Below are 22,004 nucleotides of genomic sequence, written 5' to 3' on the forward strand. Positions count from 1 at the left end.
TTTTTTTTTTCTTAAAGCTTTAAATTGATTGACTTATAAGAAACTGAGTGGTAGTTGTAGTGATGGGAAGTTCAGCTTTTTTCAGAAAGCCGGTTCTTTTTTTCTCCCAAACAAGGCTTATTTTGTTAACATCTGCAGCCTCATATTTTATCTTAACTTGGATAATATGAATGTTTTGTGTGATAAATCCATTTACATTCAGCGTTCCCTAGATATGAAGCATTATACTTGCTTAATTTCATGTTTTTGTTTTGTTACAAAAGCAGGCATTCTTACTTTTGTATAGTTTAACGAAACTTTAAAGTTAGTCATTCCCTTCTCAAGTCCTAACCAACAATAGGGAAGAGTAGTTACAACTGATATAGTGAAATGGTTGTTATGATGTTACCGTTCATCATCTGTTAGAGCAACAGTGGAGACAGTACGGTTGGAGTTACTTCACCGCCTTGCCTGCTGTCGCCAGTGCCTGGCAGCCTCGCCTCTGTCAGACTGTACAGTTTTGGCTACAATGTACTAACTCACCACCATCAGCATGTGGTTGTGTGTGTGTGTGTGTGTGTGAGAATGGATGAATGACTAAATGTAGTGTAAAGCCCTTTGGAGTCTTCTAGACTAGATAAAGCGCTGTTCAAGAACAGTTCAACCATTTTTCCATACTAGCAATGTTATATTCCTCAACCTGCAGTAGTGGGGCTCACCATTGTTTTGTGCTGCTATTTTGTGGGTGAAAGTCTGATTCCTATTGACACATAAAAGTGTCTGACTCAGAGAGTTTAGCCTTGACAGATATAATGGCCGAGAATGCTTTCTCTTCTGTCATCAGACGTATTTATGACTGCATTGTCTTCCAGCCTCTTTTAAGCACAACTAACATCGGCCATATCACTGGAACACCCAGCACTAAATGCTGTGAGCCTCCCCCCTATCATAATCTATCTACTTGTCATGCATGTAACCTGTGACATAAAGATGCTTACACGTCCTGCGTAGATGCAGTATTTAAGGGACCCAAAAGAAATGCAGTTGAACACTTGTTCAACATTATAAAGAATTTTAGGACAGTAAATAACCTCCCTGTTGTCTGCAAGAGAGACTGGCAACAAAATTATATTTGCAGTTTTATTGCAAACAGTGATTCATCACTGTGTTACTTACTTTAAAAATTTCCCCAGCCGTCCCGAGTTGGTTAAGTAAGCTTGAGTAATGACTCATGCAGTCTGCGATTTATATGTCGTGGCTATTTTTGAGTTACTTTGCTTATTGTTTTTGTCTGCAGTGCTTGTGATTGTGCCAATAATGGAGTCTACCATCCATCTTCCACCTCCTCCAGGTCACCTGAATATCCTTAAAAGCCAACCCGTTGCAAAACAAGCGCCCCGTATTTCTTTTGTAGTGATAAATACAAATGGGAAGAGAAAGAGACACTTAATGACCTGACACTCATCTCCCCTCCACTAGCACAACCGCCCCAAAACCTGACACCTGTGCTGGTATACGAGGCAGGCCTGATAGATGGAGGGATCTGAAAAGTGATGGAGTGTTTGAATCACCACCTGTGTGTCTTCGTTTAACCAGAACATCTGGCACAGTGGTAGATGTTGGTGTCAGGTTTCACTGGCGATGCAGGGAGATCATTCAAATGGTGTTCACACTGAGTATTTTGACTCTCCTTAAAACTCCCCAGTGCTCTATTTCAAACATTTTAAGTGTCTTGCTAAATTATTCATTTTTAAATATATAACATAAAACTCCTTGTTTCTTATGTTGTTTTATGATACAAACAAAAGTGCAATTCACTAAATGTAGTGTGATGTGCATTTGTTTTCAGCCCTACTGAGTCACTGCAATACAATACTTTGTAAAACCACCTTTCACTGGATCTCTGCTGCAGACTTTGTCATGTACCTCCACAAATTAGAAATTAGAAAGGAAATACACAGGTACATTATACACATTTCTTTGCCCATTTCTCTACTCAAAAATACTCTACATGTCCATCCAGGGAAAACTCAAGCTGAGTTCATCGTGAGATAAAATCGCAGAAAAGGGGGACTTGTTTTACTGATTAGATAAGTTCTAAATGTAATTGTTTCAACTGAATGTATTTATGTATACCAGAGTGAGAACAACTTAATACAAATGCATATTTTTTTGTATCTGAAGATTTTTAAAAACAGTTTGCTTTTTCTTTTGCACTGCTTTCTGTTTCTTTTTTTTCCTTAAAATTCCCTAAAAATGTGTTAGAGTTGCCAGTTGTACAATCACAAAATATGGAAAAGTTCAAGGCCTATGAATACTGTTGCAAAGCAATGTATAGTCTATCTTTCAGAGGGATTTGTTTGAGTTGTGGCCAAGCTCTGTTCATCTAAATGCTGAGTAGTAATGCCCCGGCCAAGAGGGCCACAGGAATTATGACTACCCTTTGCATGACTCTTTGGCTAATAATGGCTCTATTTCTGTCCTCCTGCTGAATCATGCCCTCAGAACGGGTCATCACTTTCCTCCCCGGATCGTTCCACACTCCCAAATATATCCTCTCTAGCTGTCATGTGCACAAACATGCTCAAGCGGATGAAAACTCCAACGTATCTGCTTTTTCCTGCCCTCAAAATCCCCAGTCTACCTTGTGTGGCTGTCTATTTTTGTTTTCTTTAGCATGCATGGCTGCATCCACAACAAGTTCATTTTGGCAATATGAGTCATTAACGGCTTAGAGCAAAATACGCTGCACAGATCAGATTATGTATTGACTTTAAAAATACAGGTGAACAAAAGGCCAAAGGTTGTTAGAGGGCTTCATTTTCACAGTAAAAAAAAAGGCCATTTGTTTATTACAAAACAGAGAACACTTTTTTTTCTGGCACAATTTGCTTATGTTGTAATTATAGTGTTCTGTCAGCATTGTAATTAGGTTGTAATGCTATTAATTCAGCACCACAGCTTTTTTTGAAGCTTGCTTGGAGTTTGAGGTTAACAAAGGGCTTTTCAACAGATTTGTGTGATGCATCAACAGAAAAAAAAAATAAAATGATAACCACATCTTAAATCCATACCAAAAATGATGAACCCACAATATAAACTTCAATGAGTAATTTTCCTTCTGTCTTTGGTTCAGAGTGGAGAAACTAAACACTCTTTAAGCTTTGATCAAAAATGCATGAAGCGTACTTCTGCTTTAAATGTTTCAGGATGAAACTCCACTGCGTGAGCTTTTATATCAGAGTTGGAAAATAAAGACAGAATGTGTTTGTGATCTGTTCATCAGTCTGTCACCCTAAAGATTAACATCAACCTCTCATTTGCATTTGAAAAAATAATCCCTCTTCTGTCTGTCAGCAAATGGACGAAGTAAGAAGACGAGAGTTGTCAGCTTTCCTTGAGCAGGATCGTCTGTACGGGTGCTATTTATTGCATCCCCTGATTTTTCCACCATCATTCATGCCTGATGAATGCCTCACACTGGGGAGATTTCCATGTTTTCTCTGCTCTACAGGCTTGTTCATTACTTTAAAATGTTTTATGATACTTCCAACCATTTTTTTCCCCCTCTCGTGTATTGTTAAATAAGGAAAGATAGAGATGAAGGTTCATTTTAAAACACAAAATCCTCACTGATATATGTGTGAGAAACATGGTTAACATGTTTCTCACATGTTAACCAGGACGAGATGTAAAGTTAGGAATTTTGTTGTTTTATAAACATTTAAATTAAGCATGTTGCAAGAGCGTTTCATTTAAAAAATTCTTACAACATGTTTTAGTTGAAACGCTGCAAGAATAGATCAGTTTCAGCAAAGGTAAAATGCACAATCTTTATATATAAATTGCCTGATACCAGTGCATTTGCTGTGTTTCTGAATTGAAGTAACCATTCAAAATCCATTTAAAGAAAAACAAAAATTTCATTCTCACCTTTCTGGATAAATTCTAATGTACAATATGTCCGACTTTAACTAGGAGCTTTGTATTCGAGTTGTCATCCGCATGTTTTTTTTCATCTACGTTTCTTTTGTTTTTCAGTATATTAAACGAGTCATTCACATGATTTCCTTAAATATCTGAGTATTGAAAGAAAGCATGTTCCTTAGACATCTCAATATTTAAGGAAAGCATGTGTATCCTGATGCCTGAGATTAAATTGCAAACAACCCTGGTTAGAAATTCAGATCTGGTTACAGGTCATAGAACATCATGGAAACACCTTTCATTTCTTAGCTTGCAAAACCACAAGCTGTAGAACAGGAAAGAGTGCAATACTGTGGTGTGAAATCAATCTGTTTGTTCCACTCATTTATTCAAGAGTATTGCATCAGGTGTGTGGTTTTTGTGTAGTTGCAATATTGCCTATAGATTACAGAGTTTTTAGATACTTTTTGATTGAGTCCAACTATTTAAATGCACATTACTAATATATGAGTAACTCTAATAGATAACATTAACAAGAACAGGCAGCATATTTTACGGTAATATGTTTTACTGAAAAGGTTCCAAGTACAATGTGAGTATTTTTGTTCTTTGTTAATAAAACAATAATTTGTTCCTGGATAATTATTTGATCACTGGCTTAAAAAAAAAATATATCCCCTTATCTTTTTTTAGCCATCACCTACACACCGAGCTACAAGAAGACCCCCCCTCCAGTACCGCCCCGCACCACCTCTAAACCGCTCATCTCCATCACAGCCCAGAGCAGCACTGAATCCACCCAGGACGCCTACCACGAGGGGCGGCACCCTCATGGCGGCCTGTGGGCCCCCGATGGCCTCGCTCTTGGACTGACGCCAGGAAGGGCCCTCTATAACTCCACCGACAGCCTGGACAGCACCAAGGCCGTGACGATAGCCATGGAGGCAGCTGGAATCATGGCAGGGAAAAGGCATCCATCCACAGACTCTCACAGCTCAGTGCTCACCTGTGACAAGGCAATCCTGGTGTCCAAGGCTGAAGAGTATTTGAAAACCCCACGGTCCTCTATAGGGATACAGGTCAGTCATCAGACAAATATGCACAGCACAAACATCCCTCTCTTGATCACACGAGTCCATCAATTCTCAACTCTAAATTATGCAGAGCTTTAATAATCCAGAGAAGTATCACACTCATAAATTCAGCAGAGAAACAGTGCTGTCCTCTGTGCAGCTAAAAATAGCAAGAGTGAGTCATCGCTCCGCAAACCATTTAATTAAGATTCAATGCATGCTGGAGCAGCTTTGGGTGAATGGTAGTATACTCATTGTTTCATTCACTCCTCCCTTAATAACTCTGCCCTTCCCTCGTTGTTTTCAACCACACAGATGATTCAACCGCACAATTTCTCTTGTGCTCTGTTTATCACCTGAAGGTAATTCGTACCTATATTTAGAGGTTTTTCAAGTTGTATGTGTTGATGATCTCCGACTGTTAAATTCCTCCTGTACTTAGGGTGGATTTTACTGACGTAAACGACTTGTGTTGCTTTGAAGACACAATCAAAAGGCGAGATGTTTTTCATTAAAGCTACTGTCACATTTTCTTATCTTGCTCTATTTGCCACCATTTTGAGTCTTACGTGAGTTACATGGTTTGATGTTACATGAGTCTTAGCATTAGAACAATGAAGGAGAATTTTGGAATATCAAGTCTAGTCTTTTTTTTTTTTTAAATACGTCTCGCATTTTAATAGTGTGTGTAAACTGGGATCAGTGGTGTGGAATTCACAGTTTTCTTCCTCGTCATGTTACTTTTCTTTCAGAACATCTTTTCTTTCAGAACAATTTATTTTTTAATTATCATCTGGTCATCTATGAAGGAAATGGATGCTTTGACTGCTATTAATATTTAATTTCTCATTATTGTCTTTATTCTGTCTAGTTCCCTTCATCCTCCCCCTTATTCTTTTCTTCCATACTTTCTGCATTGTGGTTTTCATTCTCTCCTTACTTATATTAATGTTGAAATTGATATATAAATATCCCTTCTTTGTTTTTCGTGTTTGTTTTTTTCCCCTTTCCTTCTTTGCAGAGAACTCTCACATTTTAACAATGTATAAGTATGAACTGAATGCCCGGTCTGCTTGGCTTCATTCAGTTTTATATAAAACCATTGAAATGAGTGTATGTGAAAAAAAAACAACAACAACAACACTGCTCTATCAAACTTAGCCAGGAGGTTCTGAATTTCTTCAAGTTTGTGCTAATGAAATCAAAGTAATGGCCTTCTCCTTTTTCCCAGAAAGTCCGTTACTCAAGATTGATTTAACACCCAAATTACATTAAGTCTATTGATTGCCAGATGTTCCCTTAAGGGCACCAGTCAGTTAATGAATATTTCCTTGAAAGTCAGTTGATCCTGCTATTCATGTTTGCTTGAATGATGCTTAGTGAATATCTAGCAGAGACATTTTGCTCATTCAGAATATTTTGACGTAGTTCCACCAACTCATGCGGGGCTCGTTAATTTACATACAAACAAAAGAGAGATGTTCTAGCAGATCCAAGACTGAAATCCTGATCAAATAGAGACAGAACATGATAAGCACAACGACACTCTGAGCTGAACTTCCATTTTTGTATTCTCAAATATTAGGTCACATTAATCTTCAGTGCAACAAATCTCCTTTAATCCTGTTTGCGGCTCTAACGAGGGAAATTAATGAAATTCCACTAGACCACATGTCAGCATGTATTGGTTTTAAATTGTATGCTGAATTAAAGCACACCATGAAGCATGGATTATTGGCCACAACTCAAAATGTTCTGGATTTTTTTTTCCAAATACATTTCTGGTCAATAAACCTGACATCACTATTAGAATGACAGTAAATATTAGAATGTTCTTATTTCATTGTCCTTTGTTTTTATTAGAGTATTTTCAAGTTGAGAATTCCTTTTTTTCTTAAAAGCTTTGTTTTCTTTAAAAAAATATTTTTAAAAAGACTTAAATACAACAGCAGGGACTCCTTTGGAGTTTCAAACATCAATGCGTAGCTGGGAGCCCCTGCTGACCTCTTCATCATTCCATATAGACATTCAGCCTTCCCTTCCACTTGTGGTGTAATCAGCACAAATTCACCTTCTTTTGGATTGATTTGTATCCTGTAAGAGGTCAGCCAGTTTAATAATGAAATCTTTAACCTCATGGACAACAGTCCTCTCTTTGCTTTCCACAGGGCCTCCCGCAGGGACCACTTTAAAGCCACTTTCTCTGCACTTTTCCTGTCTTTAAACTGCAAAACAATTACATTCTCAGCAAACTATTTTAATTGGCACCGTCGTGATGAGGTCATGTAAACAGAGGGGTTGAAACTTAAGCTTGAAAAAGTCGCCAGGTGTTTATCTTTCTGCTGATGCTCATATTCTTCTACACCTGTTCTGTCACTGTGACTGTGATCACTGAGACCGTGCGTGTGAAAGCGTGTGCATGCCTAAGTGTTTCTGCGTACGTGCACGAAAGCACCTTTAGGGTAAGTAATCCTGTTGGACATAAATCGCACAGCCCCCTGCCTGTTTTGTCTTTCATCAGCCCTCATTCTCTTTTCATGAGCAAGACTTTGCTCTGTGTCTAAAACAAAGTAATGGAGGTCACCTCAGCAAGCTGCCGCACACTCATTTCCTCCTCGCTAACAGCTTCTCTGAGACACCCAACAGAATACAAAATAGATCTTCAAAAATGTCACTCCCCGACTTAAACACTGACCGCTCCATTCCAAAGGGTGAGTTTCCACATGTTGTCACAATACAAACACAACCTTAAATGTGTTTTATTTGGATCTTATGTCTTAGATCAACACAAAATAGCAGATCATTTTAAAATGGAAGACATATGTTAATATTGTTACAAATAAGAATTTGAATGATGCTACATGAAATTATTTTCATCCCTTTTTTTACTTGATATCCTAAATAAAGTGCAGTGTAATCCAGTTTCTTAAGAAATCAAATAGTAAATAGGGTCTATCTGCAATTTATTATTATTGTAAATACAGCTATTCCATGAGCCTTGCAAATCTGGAGGAACTGCAAAGATCCACCCATATAAAACAGAAACTGAACTTTTTGTGCTTTCATCTTGAACACTTACAGCATTTGCTGTGGGGATTAAACTATAGTACAGACTGCAGGAGACTTGAGATAGGGCAGAGGTTAAACTTCTAGCAGGACAATAACCCTAAACCAACAACCAGAAATAGAGAAGAATAGTTTAGGTCAAAGCATACATCATAATTGAAGGGTCCAGTCAAAGTTAAGACCTAAATTCAGAAGAAATGTGTTTTGAAAAGTGATGTTCATAGGTGGTCTCCATCTTATTTGACTTGGCTTGAGATATTTTGCAAAAATGAATGGAAAAATTAAATTCAGTCTCTGGCCACTAGAGATATACCCCATTAGCCTTACAGGTTTAACTGAAGAGAATACAAACACACTTTACACTTCTCAGACTTTTATTTGTATTTATTTACTATGTCAATTAAATGAAATTTTGTAATCTCTTAAGGTTACTGAATATTTTGCAAGATGGTATATATGCCTTCAATGGACGCACCCACTGTTGTTTACCAGAGCTCTTCGATCACAGTAATCCTATTGCAATGCTTTAAAGTGATTCATCCATTTGTTTTGGATTATTTTGCCAAATGTTGTAGAAATGAAAGTTAGGGTAAAAATGTTTGCATAAAAGACATGCAGCCATAATTATCCTAAAGTAATGTCAGCATGATGTGTTTTGAGCCAAATGTTAGCACCATGACAGAGAGCAAGAGGCTGCCAAACGGCTGAGAAGGCTTTTTTTTCCATGAACCAAATATTAGACAAATTAACTCCAGTTGACATGAATGTCAACACATGCCTGGGAATTACCAGAGTAATTATGCTTGGCAGTAGGAAAAACAGTGCTGGCCTTGCGACTGCATTGCATGCACTGTTTTTGATCATAAATAAAGTCGGGACATACCAACTTTATTTACCCAGGAGAAGCCAGGAGTGTGTGGATGCTAGTGATATACAACACACTCACTACTATTAAAATAACTGTCAAAATATGGCTCCAGAACGTCCAATAAAACTTGCAAAACTACATTTTTTCTCTTAATATCTGGATTAAAAACATCAGCTTTTTTTTATTTGTTACCCGTTTTTAAACCGTTGCTGGTTCTGTCACAGAGAAAGAAAAGACTCTTTAGGCTGAACAGAAGAAAAAAAATATCCAAATGACAAACAGAAATGTCTGTCAGTCTGCAGAGAAAGAAGAAAGACTGTGGCAGCAGGAAATTAATGTGAATGCTTCACAAAGAGTGGTGAAAGACATAATTTGGGAAGTGATGAGCAACAAAGAACAAGAGAAAGAAATTGCGAAGAGACATATTTAAAGTGAGAGAGAAGATGATTTTGGATTTAGACTGCAGGGAGTGCGACATGGTGTGATAAAGAGTGTTTTAGTCTGCAAACGCTGTTGGATCGGTACAATTGTGAATCATGATAAATTGGAACAACACTGATCAGAATTTTGAGGCCAGTTTCCAATATTTGTGCTTTGTAAAGCTTTGACATGCTGATGCTAACCAATCTGGCTGATTCTGACTTCTTTTTAAGAACTACAAAGCAAGGAAGTATAACAGAAGCATTCAAAAGATTTGTTTTCTAGTCATGTTCATGTTAATTTATTAACCATTTATAATAAGAGTTGGGTGACAGCTTCAACTGATAAATAAGATTATACGTTTATTTTAAAAGACAAAATAATTATTGAAGTCATATTTTAAACTTTGTTTAGCAGCTTATGTAAGGTGTTTACAATCTCAGGGCCGTCTTCGAAGACACACAAAGAGAATGTAATCATGGCAACAGATGAAAGTATCGAAAGCAAGTATTAAGGCAAGATAGGTCGGGGTTTTTTTCAAGGGTTTTCTTGGCTTTAGTGCCCTTTATTTGACAGTGAGTGGACTGGAAAGCAGCTTGTGAGAGGGGACGAAGACGTTCGGCAAAGGTCAACAAGCCAGGACTTGTACTTATGATAGCCGCGTACATGGGCCGCGCGCTTTATCCCTGCCACCACCAAGCCGCATATATTATTTTTTCTAAACAAAATCTGAGATCTAAACTAGATTCTGACTAATTTAGCCAAAGAGCTAAATTAGTCAGAATTCTGACTAATTTAATATTAGCAAATTATCGAGGTGTGCCCTACTTGAACAACTGCCTCTGTGTGCATTCCCCACAGAATATTGATTCTTCCCTGAGCACAAACATTTCCAAAATCCTGCAAACAATTAATCGGCTCATCCTTTCTGTTCTCTGCCTCAGGTCATACTCTCTTTCACAGCCTGAATTAACCACAGGCATTTTTGAATAACATAATAAAACATGTAAGTTACTTTTAAATAAATGTGTACACCTCTGTGCTTCCTTCTGAACATCTGCTAACTGTAAGTCCTCTTCATTCAAGGAATGCGGCTAGCAGACTCAGTGGTCATTCACCAACTGCAACGTTAGTGGCATCTCAGTGTCATAGACACTCAGAGCAAGAAACTGAACTCCACGTTGCCCTAGATATGATCGTTGTTGTGTGTGTCTGAAGAGAGAGAAAAGAGCAGCAGATATTTAATTTAACATACAACAAAAAACTTGTGTGAACGAGGCACTAAACATTTTTTTAAATCTAAGAAAAGGCTCTTTGTAAGTTTGAATCATTTGGTATTGAGTTCCCTTTGGAAAAAAAAAAAAAAAAGAAAACTTCCTGCCTCCTTTATGTATTTGGTAGATCATAAGTTGTTGCCTATTCTTTATATCTTAGGCATTATTTTCAAAACTCTAAAAGGCATTATCATAAATTTCATCAAAAATAGCTGATCCTTGTTAGTTTAACCCATGTAGTGTTTTTATGATAGTCTCCACATGCTTGTTGAGAACAGCCAACAATGACACCACACAACATTCATTGATTTGTGTAATGTTAGAGAACATTAGTAAACAAACAGCCTCATGTAGAGCAAGGAAGACATTAGACAGCTCATGGAAACACTGGCATAGAAATTTTAAAGTGGGTAAAATATGCCCTAAGCTTTGGACATCTCACAAAGCACTGTTCAATTAATCATTTTAAAATAGGACCAACATGACACAACAACAAACCTCCCAAGGCATAGTCTCGCACCGAAAGTGACAGGGTAGGCGTGGCGAGCATTAATCAAAAAGCAGCCCATGATATCTCTGCAGTGAACATACAACCAGAACAACAATGAGATGGTTTAAATGAAGGAAATATTTGTGCGTCGTAATAGCCTAGTCAAAGTCAGGAACTAAGTTCAGTTGAGGATCTGTGGAGACTCAAACATTTCTGTCCACAGATTCATTCTATTATAGCAGTAAAAAGTGGTTTTATACGATGTATCTAATCAGGGTTGTATCCTTTGAGTTTCCACATCACATTACATTTTGTTGCTCACACTTACAGTCTATTGAAAATACACAGAAGTTTGTGGCTGTAACAACACAAAATGCTTAAGTGATTATGATAATTTAAGTGTGAGCGTGCATGATTCCCAGCTGCTAATCTTAGCAGGAAATGCTTCCTGCGCTCTGCCACTGACTGCAGGAGAAAGCATTTGTTACCCGGTGAAAAAGAAGTTGGACTTAATGTTTCAGTAAAATAAAAGCATCCAGCAGTCGCTCAGGTGTGAGGAGAGAAGAGAGACGCCGTAGGTGACGCCCTCATAAAATTCAGACTCTCAAAGATGAAAATGACTCGTAGTGATTACTGAGCCATTTTTCTGAAAATCTGGAAGCAACCCACCATAAACCCGCAGCTGCAATTTACTTTTTGCTGTCTGATATAACATTTCCTGTTTCGATTAAATTCTGCACAAACCCACAGTCCATAGTAGCAACCCTCTGCAGTCTTTTAGCCTTTGCAGCCTCTCATAAATCATACAATGTTTACTTTCTGACGTGCCATGTACAGTTAAGTTGCTCAGTCCAGTCCCAACCCAATAAACCCGGAGGCACAGGGGAATGGCAGCTCACATAATGAGAAGCACTGTTGGTTTTTATCGTTTCTTCAACCAAGGTGGAAGCAGCCACGGACTCGGAGTCTGAAAGCAAAGGCTCACGGGAGTACCACTCTGTCGGGATCCAGGTGGAAGATGACAAAAAAGGGTGAGCTAATGGTGCCTAGGTTGTTACATTATTAGAAAAATTCTGCCTTTGATGTTTGAGCTCTCTATAATAAATGCTAGTCCTGTTTTCACTGCCATTACATGTAATTTTGTTGATTTTCATTCATCTTCTGCTTTTTTTTTCAGACAGGGAAGGTTCAAACGCTCCAACAGTGTGACGGCAGCTGTTCAAGCTGACCTGGAGTTGGAGGGCTTTCCCACCATGGAAGACAAAGGTCTGCAGTTTGGTGGGGGCTTTCAGCGTCACTCAGAGCCCAGTACGCCTACGCAATACGGAGCGGTGCGCACTGTCCGTACGCAAGGCCTCTTTAGCTACCGTGACGACTACCGCACCACCGCTGAGCCGTCCAGTCCACGCGAGACGACCAGCGAGACAAGCTGGCAGCTAGAGCCCCCGTCCCCACGGGAGAGTGCAGCCTCGGCAGGTGAGTCGGGAAGGGTGTCTCCGTCCCTCCGGAGAGATGGAAGCTGGTTCATGCAGCTGCTCCACACGGAGACCAAGAGGATGGAAGCCTGGTGTAAAGAGATGGAGGCAGAAGCTGAGGAGAACGACCTCTCAGAGGAACGTAAGCATTCCATGCTTTACATGTTAAGCATGAACCAAGGGGTCCTCAGTGGATTGTAATGAAAACATATCACGCTGTGTCTCTTCTTCAGTTTTAGGTAAAATTCGAAGTGCAGTGGGAAGTGCTCAGCTGCTCATGTCTCAGAAATTTCAACAATTTTATTGGCTGTGTCAGCAAAATCTGGTAAGACAACGTTATGTATTAGAGATGTCAACTAGTCATACTAAGCTCTGCGTGCTCTTTTTCAAATGAGAGGCATGCTAAAAAGCATGTTTATAATTTAAACACGCTAAAGAGCACATAACAATTTAATGCATCAAAGCTGAGAAATCCTGAATGATTTAATTCATTAACTGTGTGGAAAAAAGGAGAAACTTCCACAATTATTTGCATGACCTACAAATATAAAGTATTTTGATAAAAGGAGTTGCTGACCTCCCTTAGAGATAACAATAACAATGCCGATCAGAACTGGAAAATATCTGCCTGAATGCACAAGCATTCAATAACCTCTGTGGTAAATTACATAAGTAATTGCTGGGAGTGACAGTTTAAGTCTCCTTGCTTGGACTCTCAGACAGCATTTCTCCTGATTTTCTTCTTACTGGATAAATCACCCTGCGAATCAAGAATTCAAATTGGATACTTAGCTAACATCTTATCTTGAGCAACTATGGTGTTATGAGTTGATGTCTGAGTTCAGCATTCCAAAAACAGCATCAACACAATGTTCTTGACTAACTTGTTCTCACTTTTTCTGTTTTATTGTTTTGTTTTTCACTTTTTCTGACACTTAATGACAGTATTGTCCATCCCCACTTGACTTGGCTTAACAGCCAAGGGTTAGGTTAACTGGGTTAATTTGATTTGACATTGAAATTAGAATAACTATCTTGAGATACAGGCCTGAACACAGTTAAAAGGAAAAAGTTGTGAAAATTAAAATATAAGCTCTTTAATTTCTCGGTAGAAAACCTTTTACTTTTCTATTGCAGCATTTGACATGTTGGCTTTAAATGGGTCACACTGGGTTTTGTAACACTGATTAACGAAGTCTAGATTGAACTTTTGAGAATCTGACTGTGCAACTTTATTCATAACGCATTAATCACTTCACATTCTTAAATTAAAGGATCACAAAAGGACTGGACTGCAATTAAAAAAAAAGATATTCTGTCTTTAGATGCAGTCATGTAAGTTCACAATCTTTATCCCCACCCCATTTCAGACATTTAGTACTTTACCTGCATATAACAGCTGCCTGAATATAGAACAGATTGATTTAAGCGACATTGTCCGTCAATAGGATTCCATCTTATTTATTTGAGCATTTTCAAATCACGCCAATAGGAACATGGGTGGGTGGGCAATTAGTAATTTAGCTTTGAAATGAACGTGTGCTTCATAGCCTGTACCGTGCACAAGATTTTTGGAGATTCTTCTTTTATACTTGTGCTCTTTGTAAGTTGTTTTACAGAACACAGTCAGGTAGGCAACGTTTTAGATGAAGCTGGTTTGGGGTTATGAGAGATAGAGTTGCTGTTTTTTTGCAGCATGCAGCAGGAAACACTTATTCGGAAGGAATGGCAACTGGGGATTAGATGGTCTGAAGCAGCCTTACAGGAAAAGGCAAGTAATTTTCCTGCTAAAAGAGACAGTGTTATGTAAGTTTAGGGAATAATTTACTTTAGTTAAAAAGGTCTGACCGCATAAATCTACTATATGTAATAAAAATCGCTACATTTTGACTTCATCTCTGAAATCCCCCACAAACTAGAGGCTTAAAAAGAAATCAAATTTTAATTCGGTTCCTCTTGAACTCCTCAATTAACTTTCTGAGGGTCTTATTTGAAATGTTTCAAAAACAGACAGCATATTTTAAGTGCTTGATTGGGAGGAGCTGAACAGCTTAATATTCAAAGCCAACCCTTAAAACTCCCAATTCAAGTTAAATCTCACAACTCTGGAAACCTTAGGATGTTTTAAACTTGGCATCTAATGTGCATAGTAAAGCACCTGGCGTGCACAGGCATTCAGTTTGCATTTGCAGACCAGAGTAGTGTATTCTGTTCCCTGCTCAGAGCTCTTGAAAAGCGATGTGTTTTTTGTATGTTGAGGATGAATTTTGGTCATCTCTGTTGGCAGAATTGTTTTACTTCTACGTCGTTAGAGAGGTTTCAAACATCATCTCTGGCCTTTAGTTAAGACTAAGACCAGGCCAAACCCTTTATATAGTTTTTCTGAGCTGTTCAGGAATGTTCTAGATTTACATCAGCCTCCCTGTATTACCAGTGTGGTTGAGGTTAACTGATGGCTGAATGTGACAAGTCATCCAGACGTTTTCTGTTATTTACAACAAATGAATTGTTGTAAATAAATTCCACCAAAAAGCTCTTCTTTCTTGTCTTCTTTCGGATCATAACATGGGCGTAGGTTTGGGTAGGGACGGTAGGGACATGTCCCGACTAATATTCAAGGGATATGAAAAAGTCCCCACCAAAACTTAGACCGAACCTACGCCCTTGGATCATAATGATGTTTTTTGCCAAATGTGAGAAAGGACGTGTGGTATTTTTGATCAGCAGTGCTTTTTACCTGCAGAACCTGACTCAGTACAAGCGGCCATTGCACACATTGCCTCTCACTGTCATTCGTCGGAGTCCCAAAGCCTTAAAGTTGGCTTTACAGCCATTTTTTAGGCTGATAGATCTCAATGACCTTGTTTCTCCTCATTTCATGCTGTCAAACAAGTTCTCTCTAATTGATTTCTTGATTTTACAGGTCTGGCAGTAATCAGGCTTGAGAAAAATTGAACTCAGTTTTTTTTTTTTTTTTTTAAAAGGTTAATCACAGTTTATTCATGATTTAACGAGCGGGGCAATTTATTTTTCGCATAGGTGTCTTTCGATTCCTTTTCTTTTAATAAATGAAGTCATCATTTGAAAAACAACATTTAGGATTTATCTCTGACTGATGTTAAAATGTGTATGATGATCTGAAACGTGCAAGTGTGGCAAAACAGTAAAAACATACAAAATATGTCAGGAGCCAAATGCTTTTTAAAAGCACAATAGAAAAAGGAAAATGGGAAAAAAAAATAGTTTAAAAGGGGCGACAAAGGAGAATCTGTAACACTTTATTTAAAGGGGTGTGCATAAGACTGCAGTGACACCGTCATAAACATCATATAACACCTGTTATGAACATGAAGGGGTCTTCATGAATGTTTATAACCATTGTCATGAAGTATCATTCGGTAAATAATGGCACTTTTCATACAAAGTTGACATTTTGCATGAACATTTAATGCAAGTTTTAATAGAAATTTGCATTAAAATTGTCATTATTTACCAAATGACACTTCAAGACAACAGTTCGTAAACATCTTTGAAGACTCCTTCATGTTAATGACAGGTGTTATGTGATGTTTATGACAGTGTCATTTCAGGCTTATGCATAAAATGTTACCGGAAAATCTTTAGAAAGCAAAGCTCTGCTACAGAATTTAGAATTTTATGAAACCATCATAGAGCAGCAAGAGAAAAATCAACAGTCACATCATCTAAATGTCACAAGAAAAGGTATCTCTGGGTTATCAAATTGCCATGTCTATTTGTCATAGAAATGGGTGTGAGAAACATAAAATCTGAAAGTTCTCTTGGATCTGTAGATTTAGAGATCAAATCTTTGTTGTGTTTCATATATAGCCTTATTGAATAAATCTGAAAATAGATAGTTTGCATGCAAAGTAGAAATAGCCATAATTGGTAGACTGACCTTTTCCTGTTTTTGCTCAGTTAGGTATACTACAATATATTTGTATTTTCTAAAAAAGAAAAAAAAAGGAATTAAAAGGTTTGCATAAACTATCTTATCATGTGATAGACCTGCCTTTAAAGGTTATGACCACATTTCAATTCAGTTTGTTTATATAGCGCTAATTCACAACAAATGTCGTCTTGTGGGTCTTTACCCTCTTTAAATCACTCATACACGGAAATTAATTTTATTTATCAAACAACACAGAAAACCAAATTAATTATTCAAAGAAATTATTATGTTATTTATTTATTTTATTTTATTTTTTATTTTTTTAATCTGACCATCAGATTTATTTACCATCAGATTCGAGTCATTGACTTGCAGCATTCACCCCTCCTGGATGAGCACACAGAAACAGCAGAAATATCACTTGCATTGTGTCGCTGACATCAATCCGTCTGAGCATGATTGTAGTGACAGTGAAGAGGAAAAACTCCCCTTTGACAGGAAGAAACTTTCTGCAGAAGCTGAATCAGTACAAGCGGCCATCTGCCATGACCAACTGGGGTTTTGAGAAGACAGAGCAGATATGAACTGTTGTAAGATTATTTTCTATGTTGATTAAAGTAAAAAAAAAAAAAAGTTAATTCATGGATGACAGCATTATCTCAGCTGATGAATTGAGTTTATTCTCCATCCTCTCCCACCACCCCCAAATTCTTTTAAAGTGGTCTCTTGACTTTACAGTAAGTAATAAAATCTCTCTCTCTCTGCCTCTCTTTCTGTCTTTAATTCTGGCATTTAAAAAATGAAAACAGTTTTGATCATTTTAGCTGGAAACAGAGAAGGTCCAAATGTATTCATACTGTGGCATGACACTGACACAAAAAGTGTATTTTCACAAAGTGAATAACAATTTATGCTTTTAAGATAATTCCCTATCATGGCTCAGAAGTAAAACATATCCAATCTGTTGCATCATTCTCCTGTTACCTACATGATTCATACATGACCGAGATTCCTCACATGCTTTTCCTCAGGCTCTTTTGTGATAAAGTATCTGCTGTGATGAATCATCTAAACAGATATGAAGATGGTTCACAACACAGGGATTACGTTTTGGGAAAAAGTTCTTATAATCTGTGGATTGTGATGATATTCCTTTTAGGCACATTGTCGGTATGATTTAGCAGCAAATTAGATATTGCTCTTTTACGTATCATTTTGTCTTATACTGCTTTAGAAAATACGGATGAGTTATTGTGACGAAAGGTGAAGCAGAAAACAAATTTCTATATTAAGTAGGAATTGATGATTCGCTAAAACCTGAACCAGGCCAGTGGAGCGTCTCTCAATCTGTGTTCTTTTCATCTGCAAAATCAAATGATTAATTTGACCAATGTGGCAAAGACAGTTTTTTGTTTCATACCTCATCCATGACAATATGCCAGAGGTAGTCCCCCTACACTCTGATTTTTATTTTATTTTTTTTAAGTCTGATAAGGACACCTAGTGGATCTGCGCTGAAATGCAGTAAGTACCATTTCCTGCATCTTGTATTTTCTTCCCAGGACCCTAGCGCCATGCCACGACCCACCTCTCAGGACCTGGCTGGGTTCTGGGACCTGCTGCAGCTCTCCATTGACGACGTCAGCATGAAGTTTGACCAGCTGCAGCAGATAAAGAACAACAACTGGCGACCAATTGACAGCCCAGAAAAGAAGGTAAGAAGTCGGAGTCCAGTTTGGTGATTTTTTATTTTTTATTTTTTTTATTTTTTTTTTTTTGTGGAAGCAAAAGGAAAACACACATCCAAGTTGTGGGTGGGGAAGGGGACTTATGACCATTGTCTCCATCTTCCTGCAGCCACCAGCTCCCGTACCAAAGAAGACAGTAAGACAGAAGAGTGCAGTGACCAGGGAGAAATCCCTGGACCTCCCTGACAGGCACCGGCAGGAGGCACGCCGGCGGCTCATGGCAGCCAAACGTGCAGCCTCTTTCCGGCAGAATTCAGCCTCGGAGAGAGCGGACAGCATTGAGATCTATATTCCAGAGGCTCAGACTAGACTTTGAGAAAACGTTGGATCAGGGATCTGTACCTTTCCCTGCTCCTGTGCTCCAGCAACTCTAAAACTAGCCTTTTTTTCTAGACTGCTTCTCTCTCAACTCCTCCTTTATCCATCTCCGGTCCGATAGCCATCCTCAGTGCCCATCACCAACATCACTGGACTGTAGGATGTGCCGAGGCTCGACTTCCATTGCCAAAAACGTACATCTGACATGGGTGGGTTGGATCTTTGTGTTGGCTTGTTGGTGATCAAGATCTACTATCTCTCTCATGTCTTGGATGGATACATCTGTAGTTTTTCAGCATTTGCAAAGTGCCATTTCAAGAGGAAGAAAAGTGCAGCTTTGAAAACCTTACCAGCAACCACATCTTGGAGCTAAACATCAATGTGTTTATTTGGAGTTCTATAAAATTGGTCAAAGTTTATAACCGTTCACTATATTTTAGTCTCTACAGATTACCTTTGCTTCTGCAGTCCTTACAGGATTTAATCGACAGCTAAGCATCACCAATTTGTTGAGTTTGAAAAAGTGCCAATGCTTGAAATACCTCAACTATGTGCACATGGTACAGGTTACCTATTCAAGGTGCTTCAGGCAATTCTTACTAAGCTTTTGATTGGTTAGATGTGAAAAATGCAGCCTTCTTCCATGTCTAGTCATGATAAAATATTTAGGTGTGCATCTTAATAAATCTAAATATAATTGAAAAGTTTATTTATTTCAGTAATTCAAATCAAAAAGTGAAACTCACAAACCGATTATTTCACACTTAATTGGTAATTATGGCTTGTACTAATGAAACCCAAAAATCAATTTAACAGATTTTGAATATTATGTAAGAGAATTTAAAATATATATATATATTATAGTGACATTTTTGACTGTACCTTTTTCAGTCACAGTTTTCCTTCCACTCAACTTTCCATTTATGTTATTCTGATGAATGGAAGATTGGTAAAAATAAAAATGAAAAAAGACTTTTTGTGGCTTACCTTCATTGTGGGGGTTGTATTTACTCTATGTTACATACCTTTTCCCTTTTTGACATGAATGTCTTGAAAAAAATTCTTATTTAATCATATTTTACTTTATTCAGATGCACCCAAGTTCAGTGACCTGGTGTAGAAATAACATCTGCTTGCTGTTTAATGTGCACCTTTCACAGCGGTTTTCTAAATATCCAATGTTCATGTTGCCATCCTTCAGACATTTACTTGAAGCTGTAAACCTGCAAGTCTTGTGCCAACATTTTCATCATGTCAATGCAGTAGAGAAGAAACAAAAAAAAAACTATGAAAGTTTATGTAACTCCTTAGATTAAAATGTGTAGACAAATGCACTTATGCACTTAATATAATTCTAAATATTTCCAAGGGAAATGTACATAACCAAGTTCATAATAGTACTGTTGTATTTTTTTAATTGTGAGTGGGAATGTTATGCTGTTTTTTTTTCCCTCCTTATGTTTGGTTTCGAAATATCTGGATGATCAGAGGCACATAGAATTTTGCTGCTCAGTTTTCATCATTTCCCAAACACTTTCAAGTTGCGCCTTCAGTCCACAGCTAATGAGGACCGATAAGAAGTAACCATCAAAACATAAACAAAATGTCAATATTTCTTTAAGCTATGAACTGCTTCTTGATTTTCAAATATTCTGCATATCTCCATGTCTGTGGCAGTGTCCCCAAGCATTATCATAACAAAGTCCCTCTAACGAAAAGATCAGAATTAACAAGCTGAAACCGGGGCAAAGGATTTCCCAGGGGGGATGCAAATATTAAGTCTCAAACGGTAGAAACTTCACAAGTATATTGCTAAAAACTTGCGTAAAATGGGATACGATGAGGATAATGACTGAAATAACTTGAAACAATGCTCAAACAAGCTGTTTCTCCTCCCCACTAAGACAGAAAATAACTATTTGAGGGGGATTCATTCCAAATCAACACAAAACTAGTCAGAAAGAATATTGTATTCCACAACTTTTGCACCATTGGGGTATTCTCTTGCAGGATGTCTCCATTTTTTTTTTTTTTTTTTGTTTTGTCGTGGTGAGTCCAGGTCCGATAGACAAACAGTATGGTCGAATTGGCAAAAAAAAAAAAAAAAGCGACTTGGCTTTGGAGATTTTTTTTTTTTTTTTTGTTTTGTCGTGGTGAGTCCAGGTCCGATAGACAAACAGTATGGTCGAATTGGCATTGCAGATGTTGCTTTATGTGTATGTTGACAATAATTAAAAAGGTCTATGTTTTGAACAACTGATGATAAGATAAATGACAACCAATTTTTAGATATTTCTGGTGGGTAAATCTCTTTTAATTCTATGAATAGTTTTATGTTTTGTTTTATTTAAACTTCTGTAAATCATTGAGATGACGTGATGTGATCTCTGCTGATCTGTTATGCTAATACATTTCACTCTTCTAATATCTTGCAATGAGAGTTAGTCCTGGGCATTAGTATCCGAAGTTTATGGACAAGAATTGAATATAAGTTAAAACTGATCTCTGAATGGATATTTTCTCAATAACTGTCCCAAAACTTCAAACATTAAGCATAATTATATATAGGGTAGAATAAATGTAGTATCTGAATGCATTTCTTCCACTCTAAATTGAGCTGAGAAAAAGTATAGTCAGCGTGAACCATCAATACTAGTTTGAAACAAGGCAACAGAAATAAGTTGGAAACCAAAATAAAGCTATTACTTAGAGATTAATTAAGATTAAGGTTAGATTATACTTTCTCTCCCTCTGAATACAGAAACCAAATTTTTCTTCTCCTGACACTGATCATTAAATGCTTTGATTGGGAATCTGAGCCAATATTTTGAGTTGGATCAAAATATTGGACCTACTTTAAATAGGTTTTCAGATTAAAATATTAATTATATTTTTCAAACCTCCCTTGTTGAAGTGAATGCTTTCATCAGAAAATGTGAAATTGTTCATTTCAAGAAGTTTAACAGGTGAGATGCTGCTAAGACCAAACGTAGGATTTGACTTTTGTTGGACTTTATTGTGCCAAGTATATTCATATTTCACCTGTGCTGATACCCATAAATCTGTGAGCTTTTAATTATATGACGTTAGCACTAAGTCTGAGCAGTTCCTTACTGTGCGTTTGCATTGCGTCACCTTATTAAAGTGTGAATTCAATAGCAGTTAAAGTCATTTAAGTATAACTAGTTTCAGTATCAACGTTGCCATTATATTGGGTGATATATACCACATAATGTTTGACATGCACCGTTATAACAAAACTAACCGAGAAAGTTTTAGCCTGGTAGAATGTAGTTCAAAATCTAAAACAATAAAAAGTGGTTGAAATATCTGATAGGACATTTCTACACATAATATGGGTAAAAGTTTAAAAATATAATCTAAAACAGAGTAAAGACCGGTGATACAACTTAACATTTTATGTTCCATATATATAAAACTTGTTATTCTTGA

General features: G+C 37.5%; 1 protein-coding gene across 2 annotated transcripts in view; it reads left to right on the top strand.

Annotated features, from left to right (window-relative positions):
* The window catches only part of dlgap2a (discs, large (Drosophila) homolog-associated protein 2a), a 161,704-nt gene extending 141,067 nt beyond the window's left edge, over positions 1-20,637 (top strand). For both annotated transcript variants that reach the window (XM_016670055.1, XM_016670056.1), the window contains 6 exons: positions 4,600-4,985; positions 12,040-12,128; positions 12,275-12,714; positions 12,806-12,897; positions 18,048-18,200; positions 18,343-20,637. In XM_016670055.1, the coding sequence (XP_016525541.1) occupies positions 4,600-4,985; positions 12,040-12,128; positions 12,275-12,714; positions 12,806-12,897; positions 18,048-18,200; positions 18,343-18,549 (1,367 nt within the window). In that variant the 3' untranslated portion in view covers positions 18,550-20,637. The remainder of the gene's footprint in view (positions 1-4,599; positions 4,986-12,039; positions 12,129-12,274; positions 12,715-12,805; positions 12,898-18,047; positions 18,201-18,342) is intronic.
* The last annotated feature ends 1,367 nt before the right edge of the window (positions 20,638-22,004 follow it).

This window comes from Poecilia formosa, unplaced genomic scaffold (genome assembly GCF_000485575.1).
Source record: "Poecilia formosa unplaced genomic scaffold, Poecilia_formosa-5.1.2 Scaffold30, whole genome shotgun sequence".
NCBI classification, from domain to species: Eukaryota; Metazoa; Chordata; class Actinopteri; order Cyprinodontiformes; family Poeciliidae; genus Poecilia; species Poecilia formosa.